We start from the raw sequence: 27756 nt of genomic DNA on the forward strand, positions 1-27756 counted from the left end.
CGTGTCATATCCTCCATACACTTGTATCCAGTTTGTATCATACTCCTCAATAGTCATCCACCAAAAGCGGTTTTCACATCGCATTCACACTTAGTCTCCATTTCTAGTCGCATTGATATTCATCATGCATGTGTGGTCTTGTCTTCTCACATGCGTCGTTCATAAAGGTCATGAGTGCATTTGGATACTGTCTGCGTATGATCAGAAAACGCGTACTGTTTTGAGCAAGGTCCGGAATCAGAACAATACGGATGTTGTAAATTTCGATTGAACCTCCACCGGCGACCGTCAACTTTGCGTTGCGACGAGAGATATCAACAATTTCAGGCGAACAACCTGTGTTATCCAGTTCAATATAGTTGAGCCTATATACCTCCTCGGCGCACTGAGACGTCGACGACCAACACCCACTGTCATCTGCTGAATAAGCCAAGCGCTCACCGGACGCACCTTATACGAACCGATACGATGAAAGCACCTCGAAGAGTTCCATGGTCTTCCCATGCTGAGCTTGCCGAGCTATACGATTTCCTCTTTTCGCCTTCTGCGACTCGAGAAACCCGACAAAGGGGTCTTGCGAGGGTACGTCGCGATCACTCCACCTAATCTGACTGAACGTTCGCTGATGAGGTCTCATCTCATAGATGAGCATCTACATCTCTTCACCTTCTTGTCCCTCGTTCATCCACTTACTTCACTCGCTCGTTGCCGTTGAATTGTTACCGTATCCACCTCGCGATGCAGCAGAAGCGCAAAGGACAAGGATGATGATGGGAATGGCGATAGTGAGATTCGTAAATGGGATGGTGGATCCTTTGCAGACTGGTAAGTGCAGAACTTGGAAATCACACTTGCAACTTCCATCTCTCTCTTGGGTGTCTTGCACTATACTGTTTTCGTCGACGAAGTGTGACAGAGATGAATGCTTATACCTGCTTTTTGAACCGCTTTGTTTAGGCCCCTATGCTCGACCCATCTCTCACCTGGCGGCAACACTCGGTTTACCCCCTTCTCTAATCTCACTCCGACATCGAGCGACACACGAAGATCTACCCCCCTTACCACTCCTCCACCTAGCTCTTGCCCAATCAATCTCTTATCTACACCACAATTCGTTCTTACCCCTATTATCAGCCTCATCTTCCTCCTCTTCCTCTACTGCCTTGATGTTCAACGAGAACCCCCTGGTGGCAGAAAGGTCTGCTGCGCAAAGGAAAAGGGTTGATGGGCTGGTGAAAAGATGGAAGAAGGTGATGAAATCTCGTTTGAGAGAGAAAGAAGTTCGGGAAGAAGATGAGAGTGCGAGAGAGATGAGGAGGGTCAGAAAGGCTTTGGAGGGAGAGGATGGGGAGGTGCTTGTGAGAGTTTTGGCGGAGGTAGGGGGGCTGGTTCCCATCGCAGCGAGGTTAGTGTTTGTTCATGGTCTAGAGGCTCTGCTTGCAACGCAAAGCGGGTATGACTATCGCTGCCCTCAAGGTGGGCCTTGCACATCGCAATGAGCTAACTTCCATTACTATCCCTTCATAGAAAACGCTCAACAAACAAATCTACGTCCCCACCCACACCTTCTCTTAAAATCTGGGATCCGCTCCTCGTCCACCTTTCCACAACTTCTCTTCCATCTCTCCCCTCATCTCTCGCCTCGCACATCCTTGAAATTCTGCTCAATCCTACTGCCGCTGCCGTACCGAGTGCTGCCCTACCAACACACGATGGACTAGGTCTAGGGTTCGGCGGAATTCAACCTGCCGAAGCAGGTTCTGAGGAGGAGATTCGATCTGAGAGGGAGAGCTATAGATGGGGGTTGGGGGTGTGGTTGTTATACATCTGGGGTGGAGAAGGTGGTTTGGTCTTGGAACAAGAAGAGAAGAAGGGCTTGTATAGGAAATTGTTGAGCGGGTTGTTGCATCTTCACGAGGATCAAGTGTGAGTAGTGTTCTCTCTGCAGCGTTCATCGCAAGGGGAAGGAAACAACACTGTTGCACTCAGAAGGGATCAGAGCTGATATCGACTGAACAGTCTGCGCCGTCTCCACACATCCCTCGTGGGGATAGATCCAAGTCTTACAGGATTGTCAGATCTCGTGGCCATACTTCCTCATCCTGAAGAAGTAGCAGAGGAGGAGGAAGTGGAATTGAAAGGACTAGAAATGGATGTGGATGAGAAAGAGGCCGAGAAGAATGAGAAGGACGATGAGAAATTACTGCAAGATATGGAGCAGAGATTGGCGTCTTTCGAACACAAGGTGTGTTTTATATTCCCCCAAATGGCCTACCCAGCTTGTCTTTTTCTGAACAGAGGAAGACCTATCCACTTCCGGGCCGCTGACACCTCTTCGTCGTTCCCTAGTTGTCTGCCAACAAACCCACTCCCTCCAAACCCGCTCCTGCATCTGTCCAATCGTCCAACGAGCCTTCCATACCTGGCTGGCGTCGTCTCACCCCTCAAGAATGGACACCTCGTCCTATCGGCTGTCCTGTTTGACAATAACATATGCATGGTATATCTGATCTTCAGACCTCGTCAAGGCTACGTTATATATGATCTAGCGCTACAAGATTGAGAAAGACGAGGAGAAGTAATACAACCGTTTCTCACTCAGATACAACTGTCAAGAATGCAAAAAGTCCATCTTCCGCCCTTCCTCCGGACTCTATTCAAGACGACACCAAACCGTCCACTTCTCCTCCCATCTCTCGAGTAAGACCAGTTTCTGCTGAACTGGTAGTACTTTGAACGCCCGGCATGACCCAACCGTCTTTCCTACATCTCTCACACCTCACCCACTCTCTACCATCTTCATCTGTCTTCTTGTAAAATCTCCCCGCACTCCTTTCTGCAGTTTCCAAACATCCTCTATGCCAACGATGCGGACATGAAAGAATCACAAAGTTACCTTTGGCATCTTGCTCATCTCCTGCTCCTGCTCCGGCCCCTGCTCCGGCCCCTGCTTCGGCTTCAGCAGCCACTTCTGCCGGTGTGAGGGGAGGTTGTAATGGAGAGTAGATGCTCAACATCTCTTTCCCACCACTTCGATCCTCGCCTTCGTCCTTCGTATCGACGTCCATATCTCCATCTTCGTCGATTGGAGGAGCGTAAAGACATTCCACGGCATCACAACGCCAACCTAGACTTTTCTCCCTCTCCTCTGTCCAACTTTCCAAGGATTGTGGGACGAAAGCCTTCGCAGGAGCCTCTTGTGACTCTTGAGCCGCTTGAGGTTGTGTGTGCGCAGGGTTGGGGGACGGAGTGGCTTGTCGCTCCGCAGGCTGTGGCATGGTGGGGAAGCCGGGCGCTTGACCCAATATGAATGGGAGTAACGGAAAAGGATTGGCCCCGTCAGAAGGTCCGTTCCGGATGATCGTGATGTGTTGACGTCGTTCGGGTCTAGGTCGGCCGTCAGGGGGAGGCGTTGCAGCGCTCGCAGCTCCCTCTCCCTGGCTTTGCGACTCCGCTTGCGGTTGGAGAGGTGCGCCTACTGGTGTGGGAGGTTGCGGTGAACCTTCTGGCGCAGGACTCGATTGATCCATCGGCAGTGGCGAGGCGAAAGTAGGCACATTTAGCATCAAGCCGGGAGTCGCTGGGGCAGCCAGACTGTCCGTGGAAGGGGGTATTGGAGTGGAAGGTGCAGGAGTGGCATTGGATTGTGAAGTGGCGTTTGCTTCAGCATCGGGCGTGGGTGTACCCGTCGAAGTTTGAGCGGTGGTGCTTTGCGAAGGCTGTGGAGGTGGTACATTCCAAAACACCGTAATCTGCGGTCCGGCATGGAAGTGACGGTGAGGCGGATCTTCGCGAGCTTGCCCTGCGGTATTTGCATCGCCACTGCTCTCTTCAGCAGCGGGAGCACCAGGCGTAGCGGTATCTCGATCTCGAGCATAAGGGTGAGCCGAATTGGTCCGTCCGGAACCAGTCTGAGCAGGTCGCAGTGGATTTTGTCGAGGAGCAGGCGGCGAGTTGAGCGTCTGAAGCGGATCTAGGTCAAGACGACATGTGGGACTGTCGCTCAGTTAGCATGTCTGTTCACGCTGTACGACGATAGAACAAAAGGAACTCACCAGGTATGATGACTAGTAAACCAAGGCTGGAGGCATGGCTCGTGGAACAGGTGGTTACACGGCAAAGCCTTGACCCCTGTGTCGGCTTTAAGTTTCTCAGCCTCCTTGTCCACCGTCCCACCCTTTGCTGACGTGGCGTCGTCTGACTCAATGCCTTCCAGGCAAATACCGCATTTCCATCCTTTCTCATCATCGTCCGTCGTCTCAACATCTTGCGCTGCAACGATCTTGTCGACTCGACTCAGCAATCTCTTCCCAACAGTAGGGAGGGACTTGAGCAGTTCTGCCGCTTTGGCCGGGTTTGGTTGAGGTTCCGATCTTGCTGGCATGAAAAAGTTGAAAAAGGGTGGGAAGAGCCATGGTGGAGGAATAGCAGGAGCGAAGGTAGTTTCGCCTCGTGGTGAATCGCCCCCTCCTCCTCCTCCAGGAGCAGGAGCAGCATTAGGGTTGTCCGTCGGTGGTGCAGTACCGTCAGCGGAGGTCGTATTTGCGTTGTCGGGTTCCGGTCGAATATGGAATGTCCAGAATATATTGGCATTGGTTCCACCATCGTCGCCATTCGTGCCACCAGTGTCATTTCCCTCTTGTCCGGGTCTATTGGTTGCCCCGGGTCCAGGCATACCTATCGTAAACGTAAACATGGGCGATGGCGAGCGTGCATTGGTCGCAGTAGGCGGTGCTGGGGAGGCGGTGGGACGAGGACTCTGCGACTGCGATTGCGACTGGTCAATCGACGGACCGCCAGTCGCGTCATTGGGTGGCGGGGGTGGTGGAGGTGGTGGTGGTGATGACATAGTAGATCGATTATGATTGGTATTGAGGTATTTGGTCGATCATCTGATGTAATTGATGTGAGTATGGGTGATGGATACAATGACAGACGCAAGATGTGTTCTTGTAATCGAATGTTATGATTGCTCAAATGACGCCTTTGTCATCAGTTCGGTTCTCAACAATGGCGTCTTCTAGATTCCAACCAAACTCACTGCGACTCATCGCTCACTAGCCGAGGTGGAGGAGAGCGAATTATTTCGGGAATCACCGCCGATCACCAGCTTATGTAAGCAATCACTACCATTCGTAACTCACCATGACTTGAGAGTGTAAGTAGAGCATGCAATGCTTGACCTGTACAATTGCAGATAAGACCATTGCACCGTTGCCTCCTGAGTGACTATCGTCCCAGTGGTTTTGAACTCGGCGCTATGACCACCCCGTTTGCCCGTTTTCAACGGACGTTCCTTCGCTATCGACCGCCTCCTTTACTTCCCACCACGATTCGAACGATCCAGATTCTCGCAACCCTCCACCTGATCTCGACTACCCTTGTCGAACTTCGTATCTGTACGGGTTTCTCCATGTTGCCTACCCTTTCACAACATGGCGATTGTGTACTTGTTTCTCCACTGCCCTACTGGTCACCATTCAGCGAGAGACATTCGAAGAAAGGACCAAAGAGAGGGGATGTGATCGTTGCTACTTCACCCATGGATCCTCGACAAACAGTCTGCAAAAGGGTGATCGGGGTGGAAGGCGATATGATTGAGATTGAACCTCGACGAGGGGGACAGAGGAAATGGGTCGATGCGATCGGTAAAGATTACATGGTAGACGTACCTTCTTCCTCAGAAAGCTCGTTCGAGTTTGAAGAGCTTAGCTCGAGATTGGTACCGAGACGGAATGGGGAGGGTCAATGGGTCAAAGTGCCAAAAGGTCATGTGTGGCTGGTAGGCGATAATATGAGCAATTCAACGGATTCGAGGAAATATGGTCCAGTACCTATTGCTATGGTCAAGGGCAAAGTTCTAGCTAGAGTGAGTGAGGATTATGATGGTGTTCTTGTTGGGATCGACCCACTGACGATGATATCTTCAGGTGTACCCTAGTCCCAGATGGCTCGAGAACAACGTCCGACATATCGGCGGAGCAGAGTGAGATCGCTCTGCCATATGTGGCTCAACATGCAGTTAAGGCATCGTAAGTTTCCCATTGCGACAACCCCATTGTATGCTAACGATATCCCCGGTGACTTGGGAATAATAGCATTACCACCCAACAATGTAACAAGCTACTCTCATCACACGCCCTTCTGTTGTATACCATGCACAAACATACACCGTTATCGACATCATCATGCATATGCATCATAACCATGGCGATGGTCTAGTTGTAATAGATCACACTGCGATTCGGAGCATTCGACGGGGCGTTCGGCGATCGAAATAGCACAATAGCACACAACAATATACTGTACAGGGACACAAGCTGAAACACGATCATGTAACTTTACACTGCAATGTCGAATGATAATAGAATAATACTCTTCGATCGTCAACCACATGGAATGGGAACAAGACCAAGCATGCATACGAAACGTCGCACGGCCAGACTAGGCAGGGTAAGCATTGTTCGGGCAAAGGTCGACGAGGCTCAAGAGAAACAACAAAGAGCAGTCATTGATGACGAAACCGTCTTCTGATCTTGAAACAAAGGCCCCCTTAGGGGAGGGTAAGCGAATCGAGGGGTAAGAACAAAGGCTATGCGTGAATGAGTGTTTGACCTCCAACTCCTTTGAAGGGGTTTGATCAGGTTAGGACAAAGGTATATAACTCATGTATAATCGAAGTTACTTACTCCGTCACTGTTGCTGTGTCTACAACGTAGAACGAAACCCATTTCGACTGCTTGGAACATAGCTAAGCCGTTTCGAACCGCTCGACAACCCTTAGTCTTTCCGTACTCACTATCCTGACTACCTCCCTATCAACCATCACTAAGAGAGTCTCGAATCACCAGGTCATCGGCACGAGGCCCAAGTCTTACGATCAACAAAGCAACGTGCCCGTGACTCCCGCCTTCCTTTGCTCCACAACACACAGCCACCCACGCATCGCACAACGCACAACACACATACATATACGACGCCGTCACCGCCTCACAAAAACGTTTTCGTACCTTTCAATTAACCAGCAAACATTACAAAATGATCGAAACTACAGTCGGTCAACTCTCTTCTCATAAGATCAACACTCCACTCAGCTCAACTTATGGACCCAGACCTCCTTATAGAGGAGCTTCTCGAACCAAGTCGATCAAGGAGACCAAGACAAGCTCGAAGAGTAACGGTAGGTATTACAAAGTGCAGATGAGTCAGTATCAGGATCAGGATCAGGATCGTCAGATGTTGATCAATGACCGAGAGGATTTGAATAGTGATAGAGAGGGATATGAGGGTGAAGACGATATGGCTGAGTTGTCTGGTGAGTGGTGCGGCAACCTCATCGCTCTTCGTCCTTCGTTGGGCTACTGCGTTACTTTCGCCACCAAAGGAAACGCCATTGACGACCGAATACCTAATCCCAGACTCCCCTTCGACGACACACACTTCCTCTCGACCTGTCACTCCTTCCAATCCACCCATACCACAAGTCCACCAAATGCATCCTCCAACCAACATTCACTCTCACTATCTATCACTTCAAGAAGGCAACACTTCCATCACATCCAGTGATGGTAGTCCTCGATCCTCCTCTGAGGTATTTACCCTCGCTCAAAAGGCCGAAAAGATTTTGGGCCTAGTTCCGGGGAGTCTAGCACATGCTAGAGCATGTCTCGAAAATGCGCGAGATGAAGTCAAACGAACAGCGACAGTCGTTGATCAATCACATCAGATACGAGGTGTATCTCCTCCTGCCGATGGTCCCGAGATGGGAGTGAAAGGGAGGATGCAGACTCGTGCTCGTAAAGCAATTTCCCTGGTCGGTTTCCCGCCATCCTCAGGCGCTGGGACTGCAATCAACGGTCAAGGGAACATGAGGAATGTAGTCCTGGGTACGGGAGGAAAGGACGAAGAAGAACAAAGGGAGAGGAGAAGAAGGGCGGCTGATGGTGTGTTGTATTGGCAAAGGGAGGTGGGGAGGCTGGAAGCCGAGGAAGCGCTTGAGGAGAGGGGAATGAGGAGAGTGTGAGATAGCTGTGAGCGGATGGGCAGCACAGTGATAAGGACAGACTAGGTAGAGGGACTGAAGAGTGACAGGGACAGGAGTTGAATCACCAGGACCGATTTGATATCGGTGAAGTTCATGACGAATTGTGCAAATGTCGATATTGTATACTATGCTCTTTGTAATATGACGATCAGACTGGACCGTTGCTACTGTATGCTACTAGTTATGCATTTGCCAAAATCTATGTCAGATATCTTCTTACGTTGCGCGAGCCCCCCCGCCTTATGCCGGTGGATAATGTCCTACCCAAAGAACCATCGCCACTGCTCCCCATACCACACACCAACCGACCCACAATTTGCCCACCTTCGTCAATCCCCTTTGTTTGTCATCATCCCAATTGAACGCTAACGTCGTGGCACTCCACCAAAGTACCGGATCACCGAGACACACTCTCAACGCTATTTGGGTATGACTATTGAATAAAACCAGTCCTGTCGTCATGAGATGACAGATGTATAATCCCTCCAGAGCGGGATGTGACGGTCTTGTACCCGGACGAGGTAGGATCCGCGTGCGGATATAGATGAATATCCCAACGAGGGAGACGAGGAGGATAGGAAGAGCGAGGAGGATATTGGGGAGTTGTGAGAGGGTCCAGTAATTGAACAAGCCGATGTTCCTGCGGGTATCGTGAAACTCACATTGATTAGCAAGACGCACATTGCTTTGCACGGAATCAACAGGAAGGTAAATGTTTTATCATACTAGCTCGCCCGCGGGCCCCGAGGGCACCGATCATTCAAGGCCACCAATACCCCCTCTCCTGCGACAGCCGGACCAAGTGCGACCACCAACTCACCAATATTCCTTCTGCACAAACGAGTACGATATCCGCGGTTGTACATCGCACCACGGCCTCCACTCGCCGGCGGATCTCGCAACTTTTGTACAGAACGAGGCGTCTGCGTACCATTGGAACATCATGAACGGGGAAATGATGATGGAGGTTGGGATGTAAAAGCGAAGATTGCCGATGATAAATTGCTAGACCGAGCAATAAAGTGTCAGCTACAATCCATTCATTGTTGTTACCAGGAAGCGTGCAATGACTGAGATGAGTGGCAGGACATACAAGGTAATAGGGACAGAGTCAGAACCCACCTTGATTGCATGACGTCCTGCAAGTCCTCCGGGACCCATGAAACCCCCATCTCCAAAATTAGCATACCAGACCAATGCCACGGCATTGAACACTCCTGTTGCACGAACACTCGTGCCTCCCGCCAAGAACAAAGAAGCGAAAAAGAACTGCTTCTTCACGAGCAAGAGGTAGAACCCAGTGAAAGTGAGTAGGGCGTAAGTCGGTTCGGTGTATGGTACAGCGGTGATGGGCGTGGGAGGGAGGAGGTAGAATAGCGACGTGAGGAGGGCGAAGGCGGGCGAGTGGAAATGAGCTGTGAGTCTGGGTGACGAGCAAGGTGAGCAAGATAAATGCGTCAGCACACGATACACCTTAGACTTCTGGTGCAAAGCAGAGTCAGATATAAGGGATGATCAAGAAGAACGGCGGTCACAAGACCCAAGTCATTGTATGCTTGAACAAACGTCACCTCACTCACTTGTAAAGCGTCAGAGTAGCTCCTATATATGCCAAATTCGAAACCACCATTCCCCCCAGAACCACATCCTCCATCCGAACCTGTGTTCCTCCTCCGCCTCCACTTCTTACCCAGCACACCACCTCACCCGCAAGACGTAAGATCCCCATCCATCCTGGTTGAAAGGCCAACTGCTGCTCGTACTCGTACCCGTTCGTCGCGATGGATGCGAAGTGGATAGCATCCCATCGTAATGCCGGTGAAACGGATGAAATGGATGAAGGTGCCGAAACGAGAAGAGGGGAAGTATCGAATAGCGGTATAAATGATGGTAAGATGTGCAAGACCGTCAGATGGACAAGACGAGTCGCAATAGCTAGACAGAGAATGAGGAGAGTGGGCGAACGGAAAGAGGAGAGAAGAGGGGAAGTTCTGGATGTCATTGCATCGTGTTCTAGGTCTGTGTTTATGGATGTAGAACGGGGTCAACAGTGTAAATTGCGAACAACATTCATTTTGGTTGTCCTCCACCTCGCGTCGTCTTCCCTCCACCCTGCAGCATTCAAGTCATATTACACATACATCGCTCTAATATCTACAAACATATCATGGCGACCTCTCCCTAGATCTCAGTTGAATGATCCCATCTCCTTCCTACCTCCGATGCATTGCATTGCACCTTACTCCATACTGAGAGCATCCTGCAATCCTGCAACTTCCATGATCCCTCCGACGAGATGCAGACTACCCGCCACGAGCACCTGTTTCTCGCCTTCTAAATCCCGCACGATCTTGACGGCGTGCTGGATGGACGCCACGGCATGGACTCTTTCAGGGGAGAAAGAAGGGTTGAGTCGAAGCCATGCGTCGCGAAGAGCGTTTTGCGTAGCTAGCTGCGATAGGTCGTTGGGGTCGATCGCCTTCGCGTCAAGGTCTAAGAAGGAATGTATGTTAGCGTCATTGTCCACTGAGGTGTACGACGATTGCGCTTCCACTCACCACTCTTGAAGTGTCCATCGGTGTAGGTCACGTTCGTACAGAAGACGACTGTATCGAATTGTGTCCCCAGCTCTTCACTACTGACACCCTTGGTCCTCGCACCCGTGGCAAGCAATTCTCCTAGCAGACTTTCCGCCGCTCGACCACCACTACAGTTGAACACGAGCACATCGGGTTGTCTACCCTCTGCCCAAGCCCACTCTCCACACGATCTGAGACTTTCGACGGTATGCGCGCCGTCAAGCAACCACGTCAGAGGCGGTTGAGAGACAGCTTGACATCGACCTGGCCATCGAGTGGAAGCGAGGGGTTCAGCAAATGTCGGTGGGATGAGAGAAGAGGTTGTGGGTAGCTCGAAGGGGATAGATTGCGATTTAAAGAAGTGAGAGGCGAGGGCGACGGCGAGTGATGCATTGATTCGCTGATGAGCACCTGGCAGACCGAGTGTCGTAGGAGGGATCGTGGGGACTACCTCGAAGGGGGCCTAGAGCAACGGCGATCAGCACTCAAATCCAGATGCACTTGCCAGCTGACCTGAACAAGAAACTCACTCCAACCTTTTCCGCAATCTCATTCAACACCTCTCCTGCCTTGTCCTGCTTGACGCTCAAAGCCGGCACACCCTGCTTGTATATCCCCGCCTTGTTCGTCGCGATTTCTTCGATCGTATTGCCCAAGACAGCTGTATGATCCAGACCCAACGAGGTGATACCCGTCACAACAGGTCTGGGAACGATATTTGTCGAGTCGTAGGTTCCACCAATGCCCACTTCGAGGACTGTGGCGGAGACGCCAAGGGAGAGGAATGTGTGGAACGCAAGCAGGGTGAGGAGTCGGAAATAGATTGGGAAGACTGGTGTTTGCGGTGTGAGGGTCTAATAGAGCGACCGGACCGTGTCAGCGTTCGGTTACGAATCACCTAAGAGCAGGATACGAAGTCGCAACATGCTCAAAGTGATGATTTCGCGGAGAAAAACTCACCTTGGTATCCGATTCTAGTCTCTCCCAAACCTCGAAGAAATACTTTGCAAACACCTCTTCCGAGATCGGTTCTCCATTGATCCGTATTCTCTCCCTCACAGCACAGAGATGAGGAGAAGTGTAGAGGCCTATCTTCTTGTCTGGGATATGGGCACGGATGATACGCTCGGTGAAAGCTGATGTGGACCCTTTGCCTTTCGTACCGGTGATATGGACGACGTTGAGCTTGTTGAGGTCGTCGGGCTGCACAATGCATCTGGCGTCAGTATTGTGTGATTGACAGCCAATCCAGTTGGAGGACAGAAGAGATGCGAAGTAATTGGATCATAAGAAGAGAAAGATAGTGGTTGATAGGTGGACAGACCTACCTGATAACCTATTCGACGAAGGTAATCGTGCATCTCCGGGATAGCAAACTCGTTCATCCTCCCACCCGACTTTCTGATCGCCTCAATACTATGACACCGTCAAGTAGTCAGCTTGTGCATCACTCGGGAAGCGAGTGTGTTTTGTAGCTCACGTCGCAGCATTCGACTGGCAAGTGTTGAGCAACGAGATTGCCTCCTGAGTGTGATATCTATATCAGCCAGGTGTCTCGCTTTGAACCAAGTATGAAACCCTCAGCTCACCGCATACGTCTTTGTCCTTGCCATGCTGAACAGTCTTAGCGATGGTATCATCAACGCGAAGATGCAAGGGAATGGATTTGTTGATCTGATATTGAGTAGATTAGCAGATCACTCATAACTTATTTGCTTCAGTCGCATGTACAAATCGCCATGCGTTCAACTCGCTCCTTATCGGCACGTGACTTCATGAGCAAGTCCAGTATGTGGGGGAATACAATAGACATGTATCTGGGCGAGCACGTGGTTCAGGCCATTAATCCTAATGATCCGGTTCGGGACGATTCCTAATGCTTTGAGACAAATTCCAAATCGTACACGACATCTTTGGAATCCCCTACACAGCGAGTTTGACGAGTTTGGAATACCACATACTCAATCTTCGGATGGAACGGTGGAATCAAAGCGATCAAGCATGTTCGGGTGAGAGCGAGAGCGCGGGGATGGAATTGAGGACAGCTTTAGCTCCCGAAGCATCGGATTCGTACTGTATGACGATGCTACGAATGTTATCGATTGATATCACGAACACTTGAGCGGCGAGACGGCGGTCATCCGACATGTTGAGCAATGGTTGATGAGCATGTGAAGAAGGATTTCGCATGCTGTTCGATCCATCTCTAATCGTTACTTTGCATTCATACATTGTTCTCGTTCCACACATCATTCAACACACATACATCGTTCCCGTCTCACCCATCATTCAACACAATCAACTGTGCTTCCCACGCCACCCTAATAATTGATCGATCAAATGGATTCATCAAGCAGACCATCTTTACACCTCGTTCCCACCATATCGCCGACGGTATCAGCGCCCACATCGACTACTAACCTGTTGCCTACCGCATCGACTTCGTCGTTCAGTCCTCCTTCTCAGCACAAGCAACCATTATCATCCAACATGTCGGCTAACCAATCTTCACCTCCCTCAAGCAAGGGAGACCGATGTCGCGAAACGACGCCAGAACGCGAAGTAGGGATGGAAAGCGATCAAGTGTTGAGACCCAAATGCGAGAAGTCGACTAGCGACGTAGAGAAAGGCGAGCATAGACCCAATTGCGACTTATCGCCCGTCGCGCTTGTGTGGCCACCTTGGAAACGACGCGACGGATTGAGTGGTTGGATGGGGGATACAGTCAGCGCGAATGCTTTGGTGTGGAGTCTGATCATCCAAGCGTTTTCGACTGGGTGAGTGACGGTGTCTTCGTCACATAGATAATCATCGCTGACATCGACGCAGTATCCTCGACGCGACGACATATCTTGACTTCAGCACTTTTGCGTCGAATCGTGAGTGGTTCTTGAGCCGCGCCGCTCGTCCCCCAATGCGAACTGACACCGATGTTTCGCAGAAACCGGAAACACTATCCTGCTCACCGTCGCGGCCGTCAAGATGTCAGGCCACCTGCTTCTACTCACCGGCGTCTCACTGGGCAGTTTCCTCGGTGCAGCCTTGGTCCTCGGACATCTCGGACATCTCTTTGGTGAGTTATAGCGAACGATTGGTCACGCCAATCGCTAATCGATTTGTAGGTGTTCGTCGACGAGCGTGGCTTCTGGGAAACGTCTTCTTCCAACTTGTTTGTTTGACCATCGCCACGATCTTCCTTTCGCCGAATGGACCTTCTGCTACACGTCTAGGTGGTGACCATGAGTGGTCCATCATCATGTTATTCGCTCTCATGTCCGGTGGTCAAGTCGCTGCGGCTCGACAAGCGTCAATCGCTGAAATCCCCACTGCACCCATGACGTCGTCGTATGTCGATCTGGTCAGCGATAAATATCTGTTTGTCGGATTTAATCATCCGCACGCGGGCGCAAGAAACCGAAGGGTAGGATATATCGCCGCGATGATCACTGGGAGTTTTATAGGTGGGGTGATGCACAAATACGCCGGAAGTTGGGTGGTCGTCGTCGTAGCTATGGGGTTCAAATTGGGAGTAGTGGGCATGATGTGTTTGGCTCCTCCTGAGCCGAGAAAGGAGAAGCAATAGATGGACTGTTCATTTTGTATATAGTTAGTGTTTTGTATATAACGAGGGAGAAACGATCACCACGAAGGATTGGACATGCATCTGGCTATATATATATATGCTCTGTCGTCGTTGTGGGACAACTCCTTGGTTAAACATCGATGGCGTGCTCACAATCTCCAATTTCACCTTCAGCTTGCCGGCGGTGAAGAAATGAATGAATGTTACGTAAATGTATTATTGTCCCGGGGGGTCGGGTAAAGGACCGAACTTTTCCTGTTGCTGAAAAATCAGACAATCATCACACCATCTTTGATCCTCCCCAACTAAAACATCTCATCACACAACAACCCAATCATTCTAATTCACATATCGACTATCGTTCATTTGACCCCCTTCGGACACGAAATCCAGAACACCTGTGCATACATTTATCTCACACTCATTTAAACGCCAAGGGATACATCGAATCACATCGAATTTAAACGTTCGCCACTGGGGTTTTTTTTTACCCGCAAAATGCTTCCCCAACGACCTTCCTCTCCTGTCGCCTCCAGCTCCTCCCTTCCACCAGACCATTTCCTCGCGCTCCAACCGTCCTTCTCCCAACCCACCGCCGCGTTCCCTTCTGGTGTCCCGTCTACCTCGTCGCACCAAGCGCATGGTCTCGCTCCCAACACCGCTTCGCTCGCTTCGGCCGATTTCGAGGTCGATGTCAGGACAGGTTTCTTACCTGGTAGCAGCAACGTGGAGAGGCTTAGTGGGAAGTACGAAGTATGGGAAGAGGCTCTGGATGCTGCGAGAGGGGGCGGACGTCTTGGAGAGGGTTTGATTGTGGGCGGGACAAGGGAGAAAGAGCGATTATGGCGTAAAGGTGTTCAGTTGGTGAGTCTTTTCTTTTGCAACCAAATGAGATATGTGCTGATGAAGGATCGTTATTAGATCCCCGTGCTTGACACCGACGAGCTTCGCATGTCCCTTCCACTGCTGCGACGCGCACACATCGTCCTCACCTTCCTCGCGCACTTCTACGCCCACACAACACCTACGCCGTCGCCAGCGCCAGCGGCACGCGATCCTATACCCGTCCCTGCTTGTATCTCTGTACCTCTCCTCACTGTTTCCCCCTTACTTGGTCTCCCACCCATCCTCACTTACGCCGACACGGTCCTTTACAACTTCCTACCCGCCAACCCTACCATCGCGCCGTCCAACACCCTTAATCCGCCTTCATCGATCATCACAACATTCACCAACACCCGATCTGAAGAACAATTCTTCCTCATCTCGGCTCTTACTGAAATCGCTGGTGCAGAGGCACTCCGAATCATGCGACAGTCTCTCGACGAATTGTTCATCGGCGATGAGAAGGCTATGAGACGGTTGACGGTATACTTGAAGAGACTCGCTATGCAGATCGACAAGATCTCGGATATTACCATGACGTTGATGAAGGAGGTTGACCCGGAGGAGTTCTACCACTTGATCCGACCGTGGTTCCGAGGTGGTGATGCCGATGGACCGCAGAGTGCCGGATGGGACTACATGGGTTTGGCAGGAGAGAATGGAACGTCAGAGGCAGAGAGTGCGAGCACCGAAGGGAGAAGAGGGAAAATGTTTTCTGGTCCAAGTGCTGGTCAGAGTTCACTCATTCACGCGATCGATATATTCCTCACAGTCGATCACTCTCCAACACCCGAAGAACGAGCCGAGGCTCTTGCAGCCGCAGAGACTGAGCCTGAACATTCAGGGGACAGTATTTCGATGAACTCGGCACCAGTATCAGCGGATGCTCCTACGCCTGCGCCGCATGCGCACGGACATGGACACGGACATGGCGGTGCCAAAGCCGCACCAAAGTCAGAAGCGAGCTTCCTCCAACGAATGCTTCAGTACATGCCTCTTCCTCATCGAACATTCCTCTTGCATCTCTCCACCCACCCTACACCCCTTCGACCCCTCGTAGTTCACTATGCTGCGTCACACCCCGCTCTTGCTGCAGCATACGATGGTGCACTTGAATCTCTTCGACGATTCAGGGAAAAGCACATGCGGGTTGTCAGCTTGTTCATCGTTCAACAAGCTAGGCGAAAGCCAAGTGAGCGAGTGAGGAAGTTGATTGGGCTCGAAGAGTCTGCGGAGGAGGAGGAAGAGAAAGTGGTGGATATTGGAGAGATCAGAGGGACGGGTGGGACGGCGCTCTTCAAGTTCTTGAAGAGATGTAGGGATAACACGACGAGAGCGATGGTGAGACCGTCAGGAGCGGGTTATGAGCTTGAGTGAACGAGAGCGAGGCGGATTGGAGAGTTCAGACGTTGTCAAATATCATCACGAGAGACCTATACGTATAGAGGGTCATGCTGGACATTGGACGGAATTGTAAAATGTATTGTACATCATTATCGTTGGACGATTAGCATTATTCCTTGTCATGAATAGATTATGGAGCTTTGGTTCAATTCAAATACAGTGGCAAGCGGCCCTAGCGATCAACATGGTGCAAAATTTGTTGCTCTGATCTTACTTACTCAAAGGCAGAAGTAGACAAGACATGCACGACTATTATGTCCCCCAGGCCGACGCATCCGTCTGGTCATTCGGGGATGGTGGCCTCTCGGTCAACGCAGTTCATGGTTCGCCACCGATGGGCATGATAATGAGTCATGGATATCTCAGGCACGAGCGGTTACATTCCCGGTTACAACAACAATAATGTTTGACCTCAGACCTCATGACAAAGATGGGGATCCTATCCCGGTTCTCACCAACTTTGTCACTCTTGCAGGATAACCGTACAACCAATTCATCCAATCTGTCAAGACTCGAGGGACTGACTGATACCCTAGGCGAATCACAATGTTCCGATCGAAGAAAGCTTCTGTCCAACTCGATTCCGATCCGTCGATACGTCGATCGTACCTCTCCCCGGATAAGCTGGTCACTCGACCGGCAGGGGACGAAGTGATGATTGTAGGCGACTTTTTCTCATACTGCGTGAGTATCTTCGACCATGCTCTTGGTAGTATCTTGTTCAGGATAAAACAACTGATGAACGGACTCGTGAACTCGCGTGGCAGGCAAAGAAATATGGGGATAGGACGGCATGTTATTATCGAGATATAGTGGATGTGGTGGACGAGAAGAAGGCGGTGAAGAAGGCTGATGGCTCAGGTGAAGAAGAGAAAGTGTGGAAGTAGTAAGTCACAGATTTACATGTTGACACCACCTTCCCTTTGGTCTGAATGGCTGAATCATTGCGTCTGTCCGACAATCTACTTTTATCTACAGCTTCACTCTGTCCCCACCCAAGCCCGTCACATATACAGAACTCGACACGACCTGCACCCAACTCGTCTCTGGACTTATCGATATTGGCTTCACAGTCCCTTCCCAGCCCATCTCTTCCCGTCCTAGAGTCTCCATCTACGCCGATACGTCACTCAATTGGCAGTTAATGTCTCAAGCATTTGCACGTCTAGGCCACGTCATCACCACGGCATATACGACATTGGGCGAAGAGGGTCTATTGACCAGTTGGGTAGAGCCTGATGTGGAGCTTTGTTTTTGTGGTCAAGGTCAGTTGGAGAGGGTTGCAAAGGTCATTGGGAAAGCGGAGAAAGTCAAGTGGATCATTTATGATGGAGAAGATAGAGCAGACTTGGTAAGCTTTGTAAACAGAACACCCTGTTCTAGATATTGTGTTGATGGAAGTTTGGCTTTGTGCTTTTGCAGTCCGTCGTCGACAACATCGCTAGAATATTCGAACCTCGCGGTGGTCGAATCTTGACGCTCGCAGCGTTGAAACACGCAGGCGCAGAGAAGACACTCACTGCCTCCGAGATCGGTCACCGACCTACAGAAGACGACCTGTTCTGTATCATGTACACGAGTGGTTCGACAGGTGCACCAAAAGGTGTCTTGCTCAGCAACAAGAACATTATCTCGTCCAGTGGGTGTTTCTCTCCGGCTCCATACCTGTCACTTGACCTGACGTCCGGCTCATAGTCGCGGGGTCTACTGCAATGTGGGGCAAGAACTTCCACCAGTCAGATCTTCTGCTAGCGTACCTCCCCTTGACTCACATTCTCGAGCAGGTAAGCTTGCGATATAGCAGGACACCGTTGCACCAAGGATCACTGCCACCAGAGTTGACGCTATTCATGTGCAGTTCCTCGAGTTCACGCTATACTTCCTTGGCATACCGATCGCCTACGGCACGGTCAAAACTCTGCTCGACGATAGTGTTCGTAATTGTCAAGGGGACTTTGCAGCTTACAAGCCTGTGAGTGGATTTAGCAACAAGCCATGAGGGCGCGCTGACACAACACCATCCAGACGCTCTTGCCGGGTGTGCCTGCTATCTTTGAGATGGTCCGGTGAGTTCAATGGAGTGAACAGCTATGATTCTGAGACTGACTGCTCGAGCAGCAAGGGCATGATGAAGAAGCTTCACGATGCCGGACCGATTGTTGGCGGAGTATTCAGCCTCGCTGTGAGCGGAAAGCAAACACTACCTTGGCCGCTCAGCTCTATCATCGACAAAGTACTCTTTGGGCGGGTCAAAGCTGCTACTGGCGGCAGGCTCCGAATAGCCATCAGTGGAGGTAGGTCAATCTCCACAATTCCGAGCTGACATACAGGCGGAGCACTCAGTGCGGATACGCAGCGATTCTTGTCAACAGTGTTGGTGCAGATCTTGCAGGGTGAGTGCGAGTCTGGACAGCACTAGTACCGCCACTGATCATAGCGAAGGCTACGGTCTTACCGAGACATGCGGTATGGCGACCATCTGTACACCCCAATTCAGCAAGTTGGGAAGCGTCGGTGTCATCGGGCCGTCTTGCGAAGTTAGACTACAAGGTATGTTGTGAAGACCTGAAAGTAGGCTGACTCCTCTCAGACTACCCGGAAGCTGGGTATCTGGCAACAAATCACCCACCGCAGGGCGAGATCTGGCTACGTGGACCGACAGTTTTCGGAGGGTAGGTGCACGGAAAGGTGACTGGGCTAATACCCATGTAGGTACTTCAAGCAGGAAGAGCTCACCAAAGCTACTTTCACGGAAGATGGATGGTTCATGACTGGTGACATTGGTCAGGTGAGTCCCATGCGGTGTTCTCAGCTGACGAGACAGTGGAACGATGACGGGACCATCAGTATTATCGATCGTGTCAAGAACTTGGTAAGTGAAAGGCAGGCAGAAACCCTCGCTGATAGGAGTAGGTCAAGCTGCAGAACGGCGAGTATTTGGCGCTCGACAAGGTGGAGTCCGTGTACAAGCATTGCGGTAAGGTCATTGCATAAATCGCATGCGCTAGTCGCTGATTGCGCCACTTGTAGACTCTGTCATGATGCTCTGCATATGCGCGCCGCCTCACGCCGATAGACCGATCGCCATCGTGTACCCAGTAAGTGGCAGTCTACCAGAGCGCTTGAGCATGAGCTGATAGCAACACCTCGTCCAGCACGAGGGCAATTTCCGAAACCATCTCCAAGCTGCAGGTCTGCCCTCCGACGGCGGTCCAAAGGACTGGTCTTTAGACCAGGACATCAAGAACTTCCTTCTTGGCGAGTTACGAGAAGAAGGGAAGAAAGGCGGATTGTCCGGAACCGAATTGATCAGAGATGTGGTATTGACAACGGAAGAGTGGTCAGTTGAGTTGTTCCTGAGAAGCCAAATGAGTGGAAGCTCAAGATTTGCCCTCGTTTAGGTCGCCTGACAACGGTATGTTGACGCCGGCGATGAAGCTGGCACGACCGACGATCAGCAAGCTATACGCGTCCGAAGTGGACAAAGCGTTAGGCAGGAGCCAGAGCAAGAACGGTAACGAGGTACAGGACACAGGATCGTAGCTTATGGTTATCGCTCACTCCTGAGTGCAAAGATGAAACGAGCAGCGTGACTCACCAGGCATGCATGCATGTAATTCAGTTACCTGACCTCACGTCCGAGTTCCTGGTGACGATAAGAACGCGTCGACGCGTCTTTTTCCCATTCATTAGCAGTCAGTGAGCGAGGAAATTGGGTGGAGGTGGACCTATCGCGAAGACATTCCTGGAATCGGGATGTTCAGACGGAAGGACCTGAAGGTTAAGATCTTTCGGCTCGACAAGAGCTGGATATGGAAAAGCCTATTGAAGCAATTAATCCGCTGGTGATACAAAGAGTCCTGAAAAAACTCTAAGCTCGACGCGTGTTTCTTTTGGTGCCAGCCATTTTTGATTGCTTTTCCCTGGAAACGAACGCCATCTATGTGATATCACCCGTCAGTTGGGTGTATTGCACCTCGAGGAATGTCCGTAACGCTTCTCTGTCGATCCAACTTACCGAATATAGTACCATCTCGTTGGACGCGCAGCTAGTCGGTGGCGGGAGAGAGCCAAGCGCGCGTCATATCGGACGCTATCTTGTCCACAGGGTCTTGATCGTTCGTCCTCACGTCCGATAGTGCATCGCGACGGCGAGAATAATGAACCTGATGAGATGGAAGACGGTCTTTCTTCCTGCTGCAACGATACTGACTTGTTCTCTTTTTTCTTCTTCTTCTTTTTCTTCTTTTGCATCATCTTCTTTATCATTTTGTTCGATACAACCTCGTCCTCAACCTCACCCTTCATATCCTCTAATCCGACTTTTCGAGCCAGGAGCTCTTGACGCCTCGACGGCCTTCACTTTCGTTTCCCGACAGATCTCATTCACACTCGCCAGTTCGAGTTACAGATCTCCAAACCAAACCTCTTCTTGTACCGCAACGTGTGAACATAGCGCAAGCGCTTTGCTCGAATCTCTACAACATCTATAACTTACAGCTTCACTTTACGCGACTTGAATAATCTCGATCATGGCGCCGGTCGTCTCTTCTGCTATTACCCTTCTCGCACTTGCTGCATCAATCACCGATGCCAAGCCTTTGCTCGCACCAGGTCGACATGCACCTCCCGGTGTCGCCAACCACTTGTCCATCGCTAGGAGGTCTCTGCACAACCTTCTCGCCAGGTACTATGGTACTTCTCACGGTTTGGTAAGTCGTGCCTTTCCATCCTTTTGAGGCACATTTGTTGACATTTCTATGTTCTTGTACGTGCACAGAGCAAACCACCTTCTCTTCCCGAGAAACGTGATACATCGTTACCATCTGGATGGTCATACTTTGGATGTGTCGCAGAGTCCAACAGTCAACGTCTCTTGCAAGGATTCGCCTTCTCTTCGTCTACCTTGACTCCTCTTCTGTGTGTCAATGAGTGTACCAAACTTGGGTACTCTATGGCCGGTACAGAATACGGTGATGAGGTGAGTTGCGTTTCGAAAAAAACTTTGACTTGTACCATGCTGACGCGCTAGTAGTGTTACTGTGGCAATGAGTTCGTCGGATCTGGTGGCGGTATGAATGACGACTCAGCCTGTAACATGGCATGCGAGGGTGACGAGAGCGCGCAGTGTGGGAACGCCTGGTTCTTGAACTTGTACACCTACAACTCGAGCGCTCTTGCCTCTTGCAGCGGTGTCGTCCCTACTCTCAGCACCTCCGCCACTCTTTCCGCTGCCACCGTTGTCAACGGTACCACTTCCGTCGGCGCTATCACTGGTGTGCCCACCGGTGCCTTGGCCGTCAACGCTACTGGAACCGCTGCTGTCAACGTCACTGCGACTGCGTCCACCTCTGCCCCAACCTCGACATTCCCGGTTCACGAAGTCACTGACGACTCTTCCGAATGGTACGCTCTTGGTTGTGCGATCGACCACTCCACTCGAGTTCTTAACGGTTATGTCGCTCTCAACCAATACTCCTTGACCGTCGACAGCTGTCTCACCGTCTGTGAGGACAAGGGCTTCGCTTACGCCGGTGTCGAGTTCGGCAAGGAATGTTACTGCGGTGCTGCTTTACCTACCGACGTCAAATACTCCCAGACCGCTTGTAACATGAAGTGTGCCGGTGATGCTTCCGAGACTTGTGGTGGATCTTACGCCATCGAGCTTTTCGAGCTTATCGGTGCCAACTGTACCGATGATGCGAGTCCCTCGTCTACATTGAGCAACGGTCAACTCATCGTCACTACTGGCGGTGTCACCACTACCAAGACTCCCGCCGTCACCAAGACCGCTACCACTGCTGCGAACACCACCAAAGCCGCTGCGACCACAGCTACCACTACCGCTGCTGCTGGCACCACTGCTGCTCCCGCCTCCACCACTGTCCTCCAGTCCGGTGACGACCACGAGGTCTGGGCTCACCACATGGTCGGTAACACCTACCCTTACGGTACATCTGAATGGGCCAACGACATCTCCGCCGCTTCTGCCGCCGGTATCGACGGTTTCGCCTTGAACTTTGGTTCTGACTGGTGGCAGACTTCTCGAATCGCCGACGCTTACTCTGTCGCTGCCGCAAGCGGGTTCAAGATGTTCCTCTCGCTCGACATGACTGTTCTCGCTTGTAACTCTGGCGCCGACGCTGCCAACCTCGTCAACGTCGTCAAGCAGTTCTCCGGCAAGCCCGCTCAGGCTATGCACGAGGGCAAGGTTCTCGTCTCCACTTTCGCCGGTTCCGACTGTCAGATCAACTGGAAGAACGATTTCGTCAACGCTCTCGCTCGAGACGGTGTCAACATCTTCTTCGTCCCCAGTGTCTTCTCCGACCCCAGCACTTTCGCCTCTGCCACATGGATGGACGGTGAGCTCAACTGGAACTCCGGATGGCCCATGGGATCTTCCGACCTCGACACATCTTCCGACACCAAATACATGAACGCATTGGGAAGCAAGGAGTACATGCCCGCCATCTCTCCCTTCTTCTACACCCACTTCGGTCAGAACAGTTGGAACAAGAACTGGCTCTACCGATCTGACGATTGGCTCTACTGCACTCGATGGGAGCAGGTCATCGCCATGCGAAACGAGGTCAAGATGACCGAGATCCTCACCTGGAACGATTTCGGAGAGTCTTCTTACATCGGTCCCATCGCCGGAGCTCTTCCTTCTGGTTCCGAGGCTTGGGTCGATGGTTTCACACACACCGCTCTCTCATCGCTCACAAAGTACTACGCCACCGCGTTCAAGACCGGTGCTTACCCTTCCATCACCAAGGATGAGATCGTCATGTGGGCACGACCTCACCCCCACGACGCTCAGGCTTCTTCCGACTCTGTCGGTAAGCCCACCGGATGGAGCTTCACCGAGGACAACCTCTACGCTGTTGTCCTCGCCTCTCAACCCTCCACGGTCACCCTTACCTCCGGTTCCAACACCCAGACCTTCTCCGTCTCTGCGGGTCTTACTAAACTCAAGATCCCCATGTCGGCTGGTTCTATCGGCGGTGCGATCAACCGATCAGGTTCCAACGTCGCTTCTTACAACTCTGGTTCAGCGTTCTCATACACCACTTCGCCCGCGCACTACAACTACAACTACTTTGTCGGATCGAGCTCTAACTAAAGCAGCTTAGATTAGCTTTGCTTAGCTCTCCGATTGTAATTTGACGACCCAAAAACGAGTAGTAATAGTTTGTTTCCTTGTTGACGAGGCGAATGATGTTGCGAACCCGAACCCGACCCCGACCCCTCCCTTGTTTCTGTGCTGGCACGGACATTTAGATATTAGCAGTAGTAATAGTAGTATATTTTCTGGAAAATGATTGTTTTCTTTCGTCTCTCGATTTCGGCCTTGTACATCATTGCATAGGTCGAAATGCCTCTTTTTCCTTTTCCCTCCGGACCCACCTCCTCCTATACGAGTCGAGTAATGGATATGCAATAATTTGCACGCACAGATATGAGATACACAAGATGCACAGACAGTGGCTATCGGGTTTCGGACGTGCTTGGGTACGGTGATCTGAAGCGATTACAGTTTTAACAGTTTACCCCATTTTGTAATGGACCAATACAAAACCTTTATCCGCGTGAAATGCTAATTAAAAAATGATACCTCCAAAGCGGAAACGGAAGTTGCCGCAAATTCTAAACTGCCGCTTTCCTCCCTTTCCTCTCACTTTCTCCCTGTTGCGGCCGTAGCATGGGAATGGGAACGATTCAACGCTAAGAGAGGCCGAGAGAGCCCCACCCATCCTAGCGAACCGATACATGGGTCACCTTGTCCTGTCGCAGTTGCGGTGAGTACTGGAGAGGCTATCGGGTACGTCACGTCACAGGAAAGAGAAGATTTGCATTGCATTTGCATCGCACTGCATACAGAGACTAGACAATTATCTCTCATCACTGTTCATATACTTGTGCATACATCCTATCAAAGGTTTTGATTTCGACAATCAACAGATCAATCGGAATTGCGTGCTCCTCCTCTCCCGTCACCGCTTCAACCTTCCCTGGAAAGCCATAAACGTAACATCGAAAAGCAGGAAATCAAAGGAACGGCTATCGTCCTGGTGGCTATAGAGCGACCGTTCAGTCCACCACACCGCCCACACGTCATCCCATATCACATATACCGTATCGCCCTCCTCGCTACGAATAGACAGACAGACAGACAGACAAGCAATCGAAAGAAATAATAAATCCTTATCAAACTTTTGGATTTGTCTTTTAACTCGTACTTGCAACTCTTTAACAATCGGCTTCCTCGCGGCTTGTGATCTGGAGGTCGACTCCACTTCCGTCTACACACTTCACACTTCTACCCGGCTGTGCCAAGTGTCTCACCGTTATCACAGAGACACCACACACAGTCACACCACCTGACCTCGTTGCCCTCGCATCCCCTCCGCCCACGTTTGTACGTTTGTTGTGATCCACGATGCCTTCTCGTTGGACGTCGGGTCTTGCGACCCCAAACCTCTTCGCATCTTCATCTCAACCCTCTTCAGCCGCTAATTCTCGACCATCCTCACGAGCATCTTCTCCTACCCGCGGCAATCGACCATCGAACCTTGTCTTGCCCACACGTCGACGAGAAGGCACGGTCGATTCCACAGGAACCGATCCTCTAGGTGATTATTTCGGACAGACACCAACTACACCTGCATATGACTTGGGATCAAGCATGAACTCGCCCACTCCTTGGGGTGCGATGGGTACTCCCGGAGCAGTGACCCCAGGTGGGACTGGACATCATCATGGTTCCACACTTGAGGTCATCCTCGATTCGGATCATCTGGTGCTGAGAGGTCAAGGAGGAGATATGAACCCGGCGTATCTGTCAGGCAGAGTGGAGCTGAACCTTATGGAGAAGGCAAACATCAAAGAGATCACAATGCAGATGACTGGAAAGGCAAAGGTACAATTCTCAGAGGGTTCCGGGTGAGTCTCACATCTCCCTCTCTCTTTCATGATCCCGTTCTAACATGTTCACAGCGCCGCATCCAAGAATCACCACTTCAGCCACGCCGTCACTTCCCACGACTGGTCCTTCCTTCAAGGCGATAGAGGCCATTCTCACACTCTGAAAGCGGGTTACCACTCCTTCCCCTTCTCCTTCATGCTTGACGGAAACCTTCCTTCCTCGCTCAAGACATACGCAGGCGACGCTACCATCTCTTATAAACTCCGAGCGGTCGTCGTCCGGTCCGGCTTCGCTAGCAACTTCTCTGCCCAGAAAGACTTCACCCTCATTCGAATGTTCACTCCCGAGGCGCTTGAATTCAACCAAACTCTGGAAATTGAGAACACATGGCCTGGAAAAGTCATGTACGCCCTCACGCTACCTTTCAAAGCCTACGCAGCTGGAGATGATATCCCCGTCAACGTTAAATTCATGCCACTGGCCAAGGGTGTCAAGGTCACCGCTGTTACCTCGGTATTGAAGGAATATACTTTGGTCCACACTAGACACTCCTCCCACCCCGAAACCCGAGTCGCCGCATGTGTCAAGCACGAGTTGCATGACGGACGAGCCGTTGAGGTCGCACGGGAACCTATTCGAGCACCCCAACATTGGATAGAGAGCCATGGGAACCGAAGCACGCCAGCTTCTCGGCACTCTAGTCCATCGCAAACGCCTATGATAGGCGGCCGTGGGCGTCTTCCAGCGACCACATTCAACGCTCGTCCAAGCGACAGTTACTTCCCAGGTCCGCCCGTCGACGGAGAGGCCGGCGGCGCTGACACCACCGCACAAGCCGGCTCCTCTTCTGCCCCAGATCAAGCGCCGGCGACCGAAATCAATGAGGAAGACATCGATATCGGAGACGAGGAGATCAACACCCACTTCAGCATCCCAATCCCCTCTTGGGTCACTCCATCCCATTCCATCCATCCCGTCTTCATCACTCATAAATTGAAATGGTCATGCTCCATCTCCAACCCAGATGGACACGTCTCTGAATTGCGATGCGCCCTTCCCATTCTCATCCTCGATCACAGTCTGCTGGATGAAGCGCGTGCAGCTGGAGCCAGCACTCGAGGGTTGCTATTCGGACACACTGCAGAGGAGCCGCAGATCGATTTGCCCAGTTACAGCAACCACGTCTACGATCGGATTGCCATTGCCGATTCAGGCAATGCGACTGGATTCGTTCCACGATCTGTCAATGCTACCCCCCTTCCCTCCCCTCACGATGACACACCTCCACGAAGTCGGGCACCATCGAGACCTTCCTCGCCAGTCCGAGGTTACAGCCACGCAAGTGGCACTTCCGCCTCATCGCGGAGCAACGAGCCTACGCCAGCTGGCGACGTCCCTCCTCGTCGACAGCTACCCAACTTTGTCGACTCGGAACTTCTTCTGTCGCTCGGTTCTTTACGAACGCAATCGGCCGGCTCCTCGCCCAACGGTACGCCACCCGACTCAAGGGGTCCCAGTCGACCTCTCAGTCGACGGAACAGTAGATCAGGACGAAGCAGTCGAGCTGGAAGCAGAGCATCAAGTCCCGAACGAGGAAACAGTCAATCGTCGTCCCTCGCCGGAAGTTATGCGGATGAAAGTCATGTGCGACCTGGTACGGAACGTCGATCTACCGGTCTTCACAGTTTGTTCCATCTCCCCAAACCTATGCGACCGCTTTCGCATCTCCCTGGCGGTAAAACGATCTTGCGGAATGGGTCAAATGTCAACTTGCATCAAGCTGTTGAAGGTCTTCCTCGGAACAGTTCGGTCCCCGGCGCTCTACATTCTGCCGCTGCGAGCATCGCTGGCGGAAATTCTTCGGCAAGTAGTCAGAATCACGTATCGTTTGCACCTCGAGTGACAGCTCTGGAACCTCGTTCGGGAGGTGGGGCTGGAGCGAACGGGAGGACGAGTTTCCAAATCGGTGGTGACGATGATGATCAACCTTATGATCACGGTGGGAATGATGGAGAAGGTCACGATGATGAAGAGGAAGTGGACCCACTCAGTCAAGTCCCATCTTACGCCATCGCATCAAGAGGTTTCTTGGGTGGCGGAGTTGTCCCTATAGACGCGGGATTACCTACCTACGACGCATCTGAAAGGTTGATGGAACGTACGCGTTCGTCGACCGATCTGACGGGCGATTCGACGAGCTTACTCAGACCAAGAAGTGATACCGCTTTGGTCCAGCTGGGCGCGGCAGCAGCTGCGGAGGCAGAAGAGAGAGCCACGGAAGAGGCGTAAGGTGTCATATACATATATAGATGGGAAAAGGACGGAACATTGTGAT

At 51.5% G+C, this 27756-nt stretch overlaps 11 protein-coding genes across 11 annotated transcripts; 8 read left to right on the forward strand and 3 right to left on the reverse strand.

The window, feature by feature from the left end:
* Positions 1–468: 468 nt before the first annotated feature.
* CI109_102384 (uncharacterized protein) lies at positions 469–2484 on the forward strand (the record flags this gene model as incomplete). Its single annotated transcript, XM_032004459.1, has 6 exons — positions 469–582; positions 645–825; positions 958–1405; positions 1528–1926; positions 2020–2245; positions 2350–2484. The coding sequence occupies 6 exons, from the start codon at positions 469–471 to the stop codon at positions 2482–2484; spliced, it is 1503 nt and encodes a 500-aa protein (XP_031861324.1).
* Positions 2485–2657: 173 nt separating this feature from the next.
* On the reverse strand, positions 2658–4849 carry CI109_102385 (uncharacterized protein; the record flags this gene model as incomplete). Its single annotated transcript, XM_032004458.1, has 2 exons — positions 2658–3996; positions 4056–4849. The coding sequence occupies 2 exons, from the start codon at positions 4847–4849 to the stop codon at positions 2658–2660; spliced, it is 2133 nt and encodes a 710-aa protein (XP_031861323.1).
* A 411-nt stretch (positions 4850–5260) lies between these two features.
* CI109_102386 (signal peptidase I) lies at positions 5261–5990 on the forward strand (the record flags this gene model as incomplete). Its single annotated transcript, XM_032004457.1, has 2 exons — positions 5261–5869; positions 5931–5990. The coding sequence occupies 2 exons, from the start codon at positions 5261–5263 to the stop codon at positions 5988–5990; spliced, it is 669 nt and encodes a 222-aa protein (XP_031861322.1).
* A 1048-nt stretch (positions 5991–7038) lies between these two features.
* Positions 7039–8023, forward strand: CI109_102387 (uncharacterized protein; the record flags this gene model as incomplete). Its single annotated transcript, XM_032004456.1, has 2 exons — positions 7039–7315; positions 7419–8023. The coding sequence occupies 2 exons, from the start codon at positions 7039–7041 to the stop codon at positions 8021–8023; spliced, it is 882 nt and encodes a 293-aa protein (XP_031861321.1).
* Positions 8024–8284: 261 nt separating this feature from the next.
* Positions 8285–10046, reverse strand: CI109_102388 (uncharacterized protein; the record flags this gene model as incomplete). Its single annotated transcript, XM_032004455.1, has 4 exons — positions 8285–8684; positions 8865–9049; positions 9167–9467; positions 9625–10046. The coding sequence occupies 4 exons, from the start codon at positions 10044–10046 to the stop codon at positions 8285–8287; spliced, it is 1308 nt and encodes a 435-aa protein (XP_031861320.1).
* A 237-nt stretch (positions 10047–10283) lies between these two features.
* Positions 10284–12236, reverse strand: CI109_102389 (uncharacterized protein; the record flags this gene model as incomplete). Its single annotated transcript, XM_032004454.1, has 7 exons — positions 10284–10537; positions 10603–11086; positions 11154–11477; positions 11584–11826; positions 11952–12039; positions 12104–12147; positions 12213–12236. 7 exons carry the CDS (start codon positions 12234–12236, stop codon positions 10284–10286), a joined length of 1461 nt encoding a protein of 486 aa, XP_031861319.1.
* Positions 12237–12963: 727 nt separating this feature from the next.
* Positions 12964–14206, forward strand: CI109_102390 (uncharacterized protein; the record flags this gene model as incomplete). Its single annotated transcript, XM_032004453.2, has 4 exons — positions 12964–13400; positions 13453–13502; positions 13565–13696; positions 13746–14206. The coding sequence occupies 4 exons, from the start codon at positions 12964–12966 to the stop codon at positions 14204–14206; spliced, it is 1080 nt and encodes a 359-aa protein (XP_031861318.2).
* Positions 14207–14704: 498 nt separating this feature from the next.
* CI109_102391 (uncharacterized protein) lies at positions 14705–16468 on the forward strand (the record flags this gene model as incomplete). The annotated part of the gene is made up of 2 exons (XM_032004452.1): positions 14705–15070; positions 15128–16468. 2 exons carry the CDS (start codon positions 14705–14707, stop codon positions 16466–16468), a joined length of 1707 nt encoding a protein of 568 aa, XP_031861317.1.
* A 573-nt stretch (positions 16469–17041) lies between these two features.
* Positions 17042–20038, forward strand: CI109_102392 (uncharacterized protein; the record flags this gene model as incomplete). The annotated part of the gene is made up of 16 exons (XM_065967142.1): positions 17042–17179; positions 17263–17381; positions 17474–17846; positions 17918–18134; positions 18191–18279; positions 18354–18467; positions 18521–18561; positions 18614–18789; positions 18868–18888; positions 18938–19045; positions 19130–19167; positions 19221–19283; positions 19409–19472; positions 19526–19593; positions 19651–19835; positions 19897–20038. 16 exons carry the CDS (start codon positions 17042–17044, stop codon positions 20036–20038), a joined length of 1956 nt encoding a protein of 651 aa, XP_065823214.1.
* Positions 20039–21027: 989 nt separating this feature from the next.
* Positions 21028–23618, forward strand: CI109_102393 (uncharacterized protein; the record flags this gene model as incomplete). Its single annotated transcript, XM_032004450.1, has 3 exons — positions 21028–21207; positions 21276–21476; positions 21531–23618. 3 exons carry the CDS (start codon positions 21028–21030, stop codon positions 23616–23618), a joined length of 2469 nt encoding a protein of 822 aa, XP_031861315.1.
* Positions 23619–24935: 1317 nt separating this feature from the next.
* Positions 24936–27710, forward strand: CI109_102394 (uncharacterized protein; the record flags this gene model as incomplete). Its single annotated transcript, XM_032004449.1, has 2 exons — positions 24936–25438; positions 25493–27710. The coding sequence occupies 2 exons, from the start codon at positions 24936–24938 to the stop codon at positions 27708–27710; spliced, it is 2721 nt and encodes a 906-aa protein (XP_031861314.1).
* Positions 27711–27756: the final 46 nt, after the last annotated feature.

Source organism: Kwoniella shandongensis, chromosome 4 (genome assembly GCF_008629635.2).
Source record: "Kwoniella shandongensis chromosome 4, complete sequence".
NCBI classification, from domain to species: Eukaryota; Fungi; Basidiomycota; class Tremellomycetes; order Tremellales; family Cryptococcaceae; genus Kwoniella; species Kwoniella shandongensis.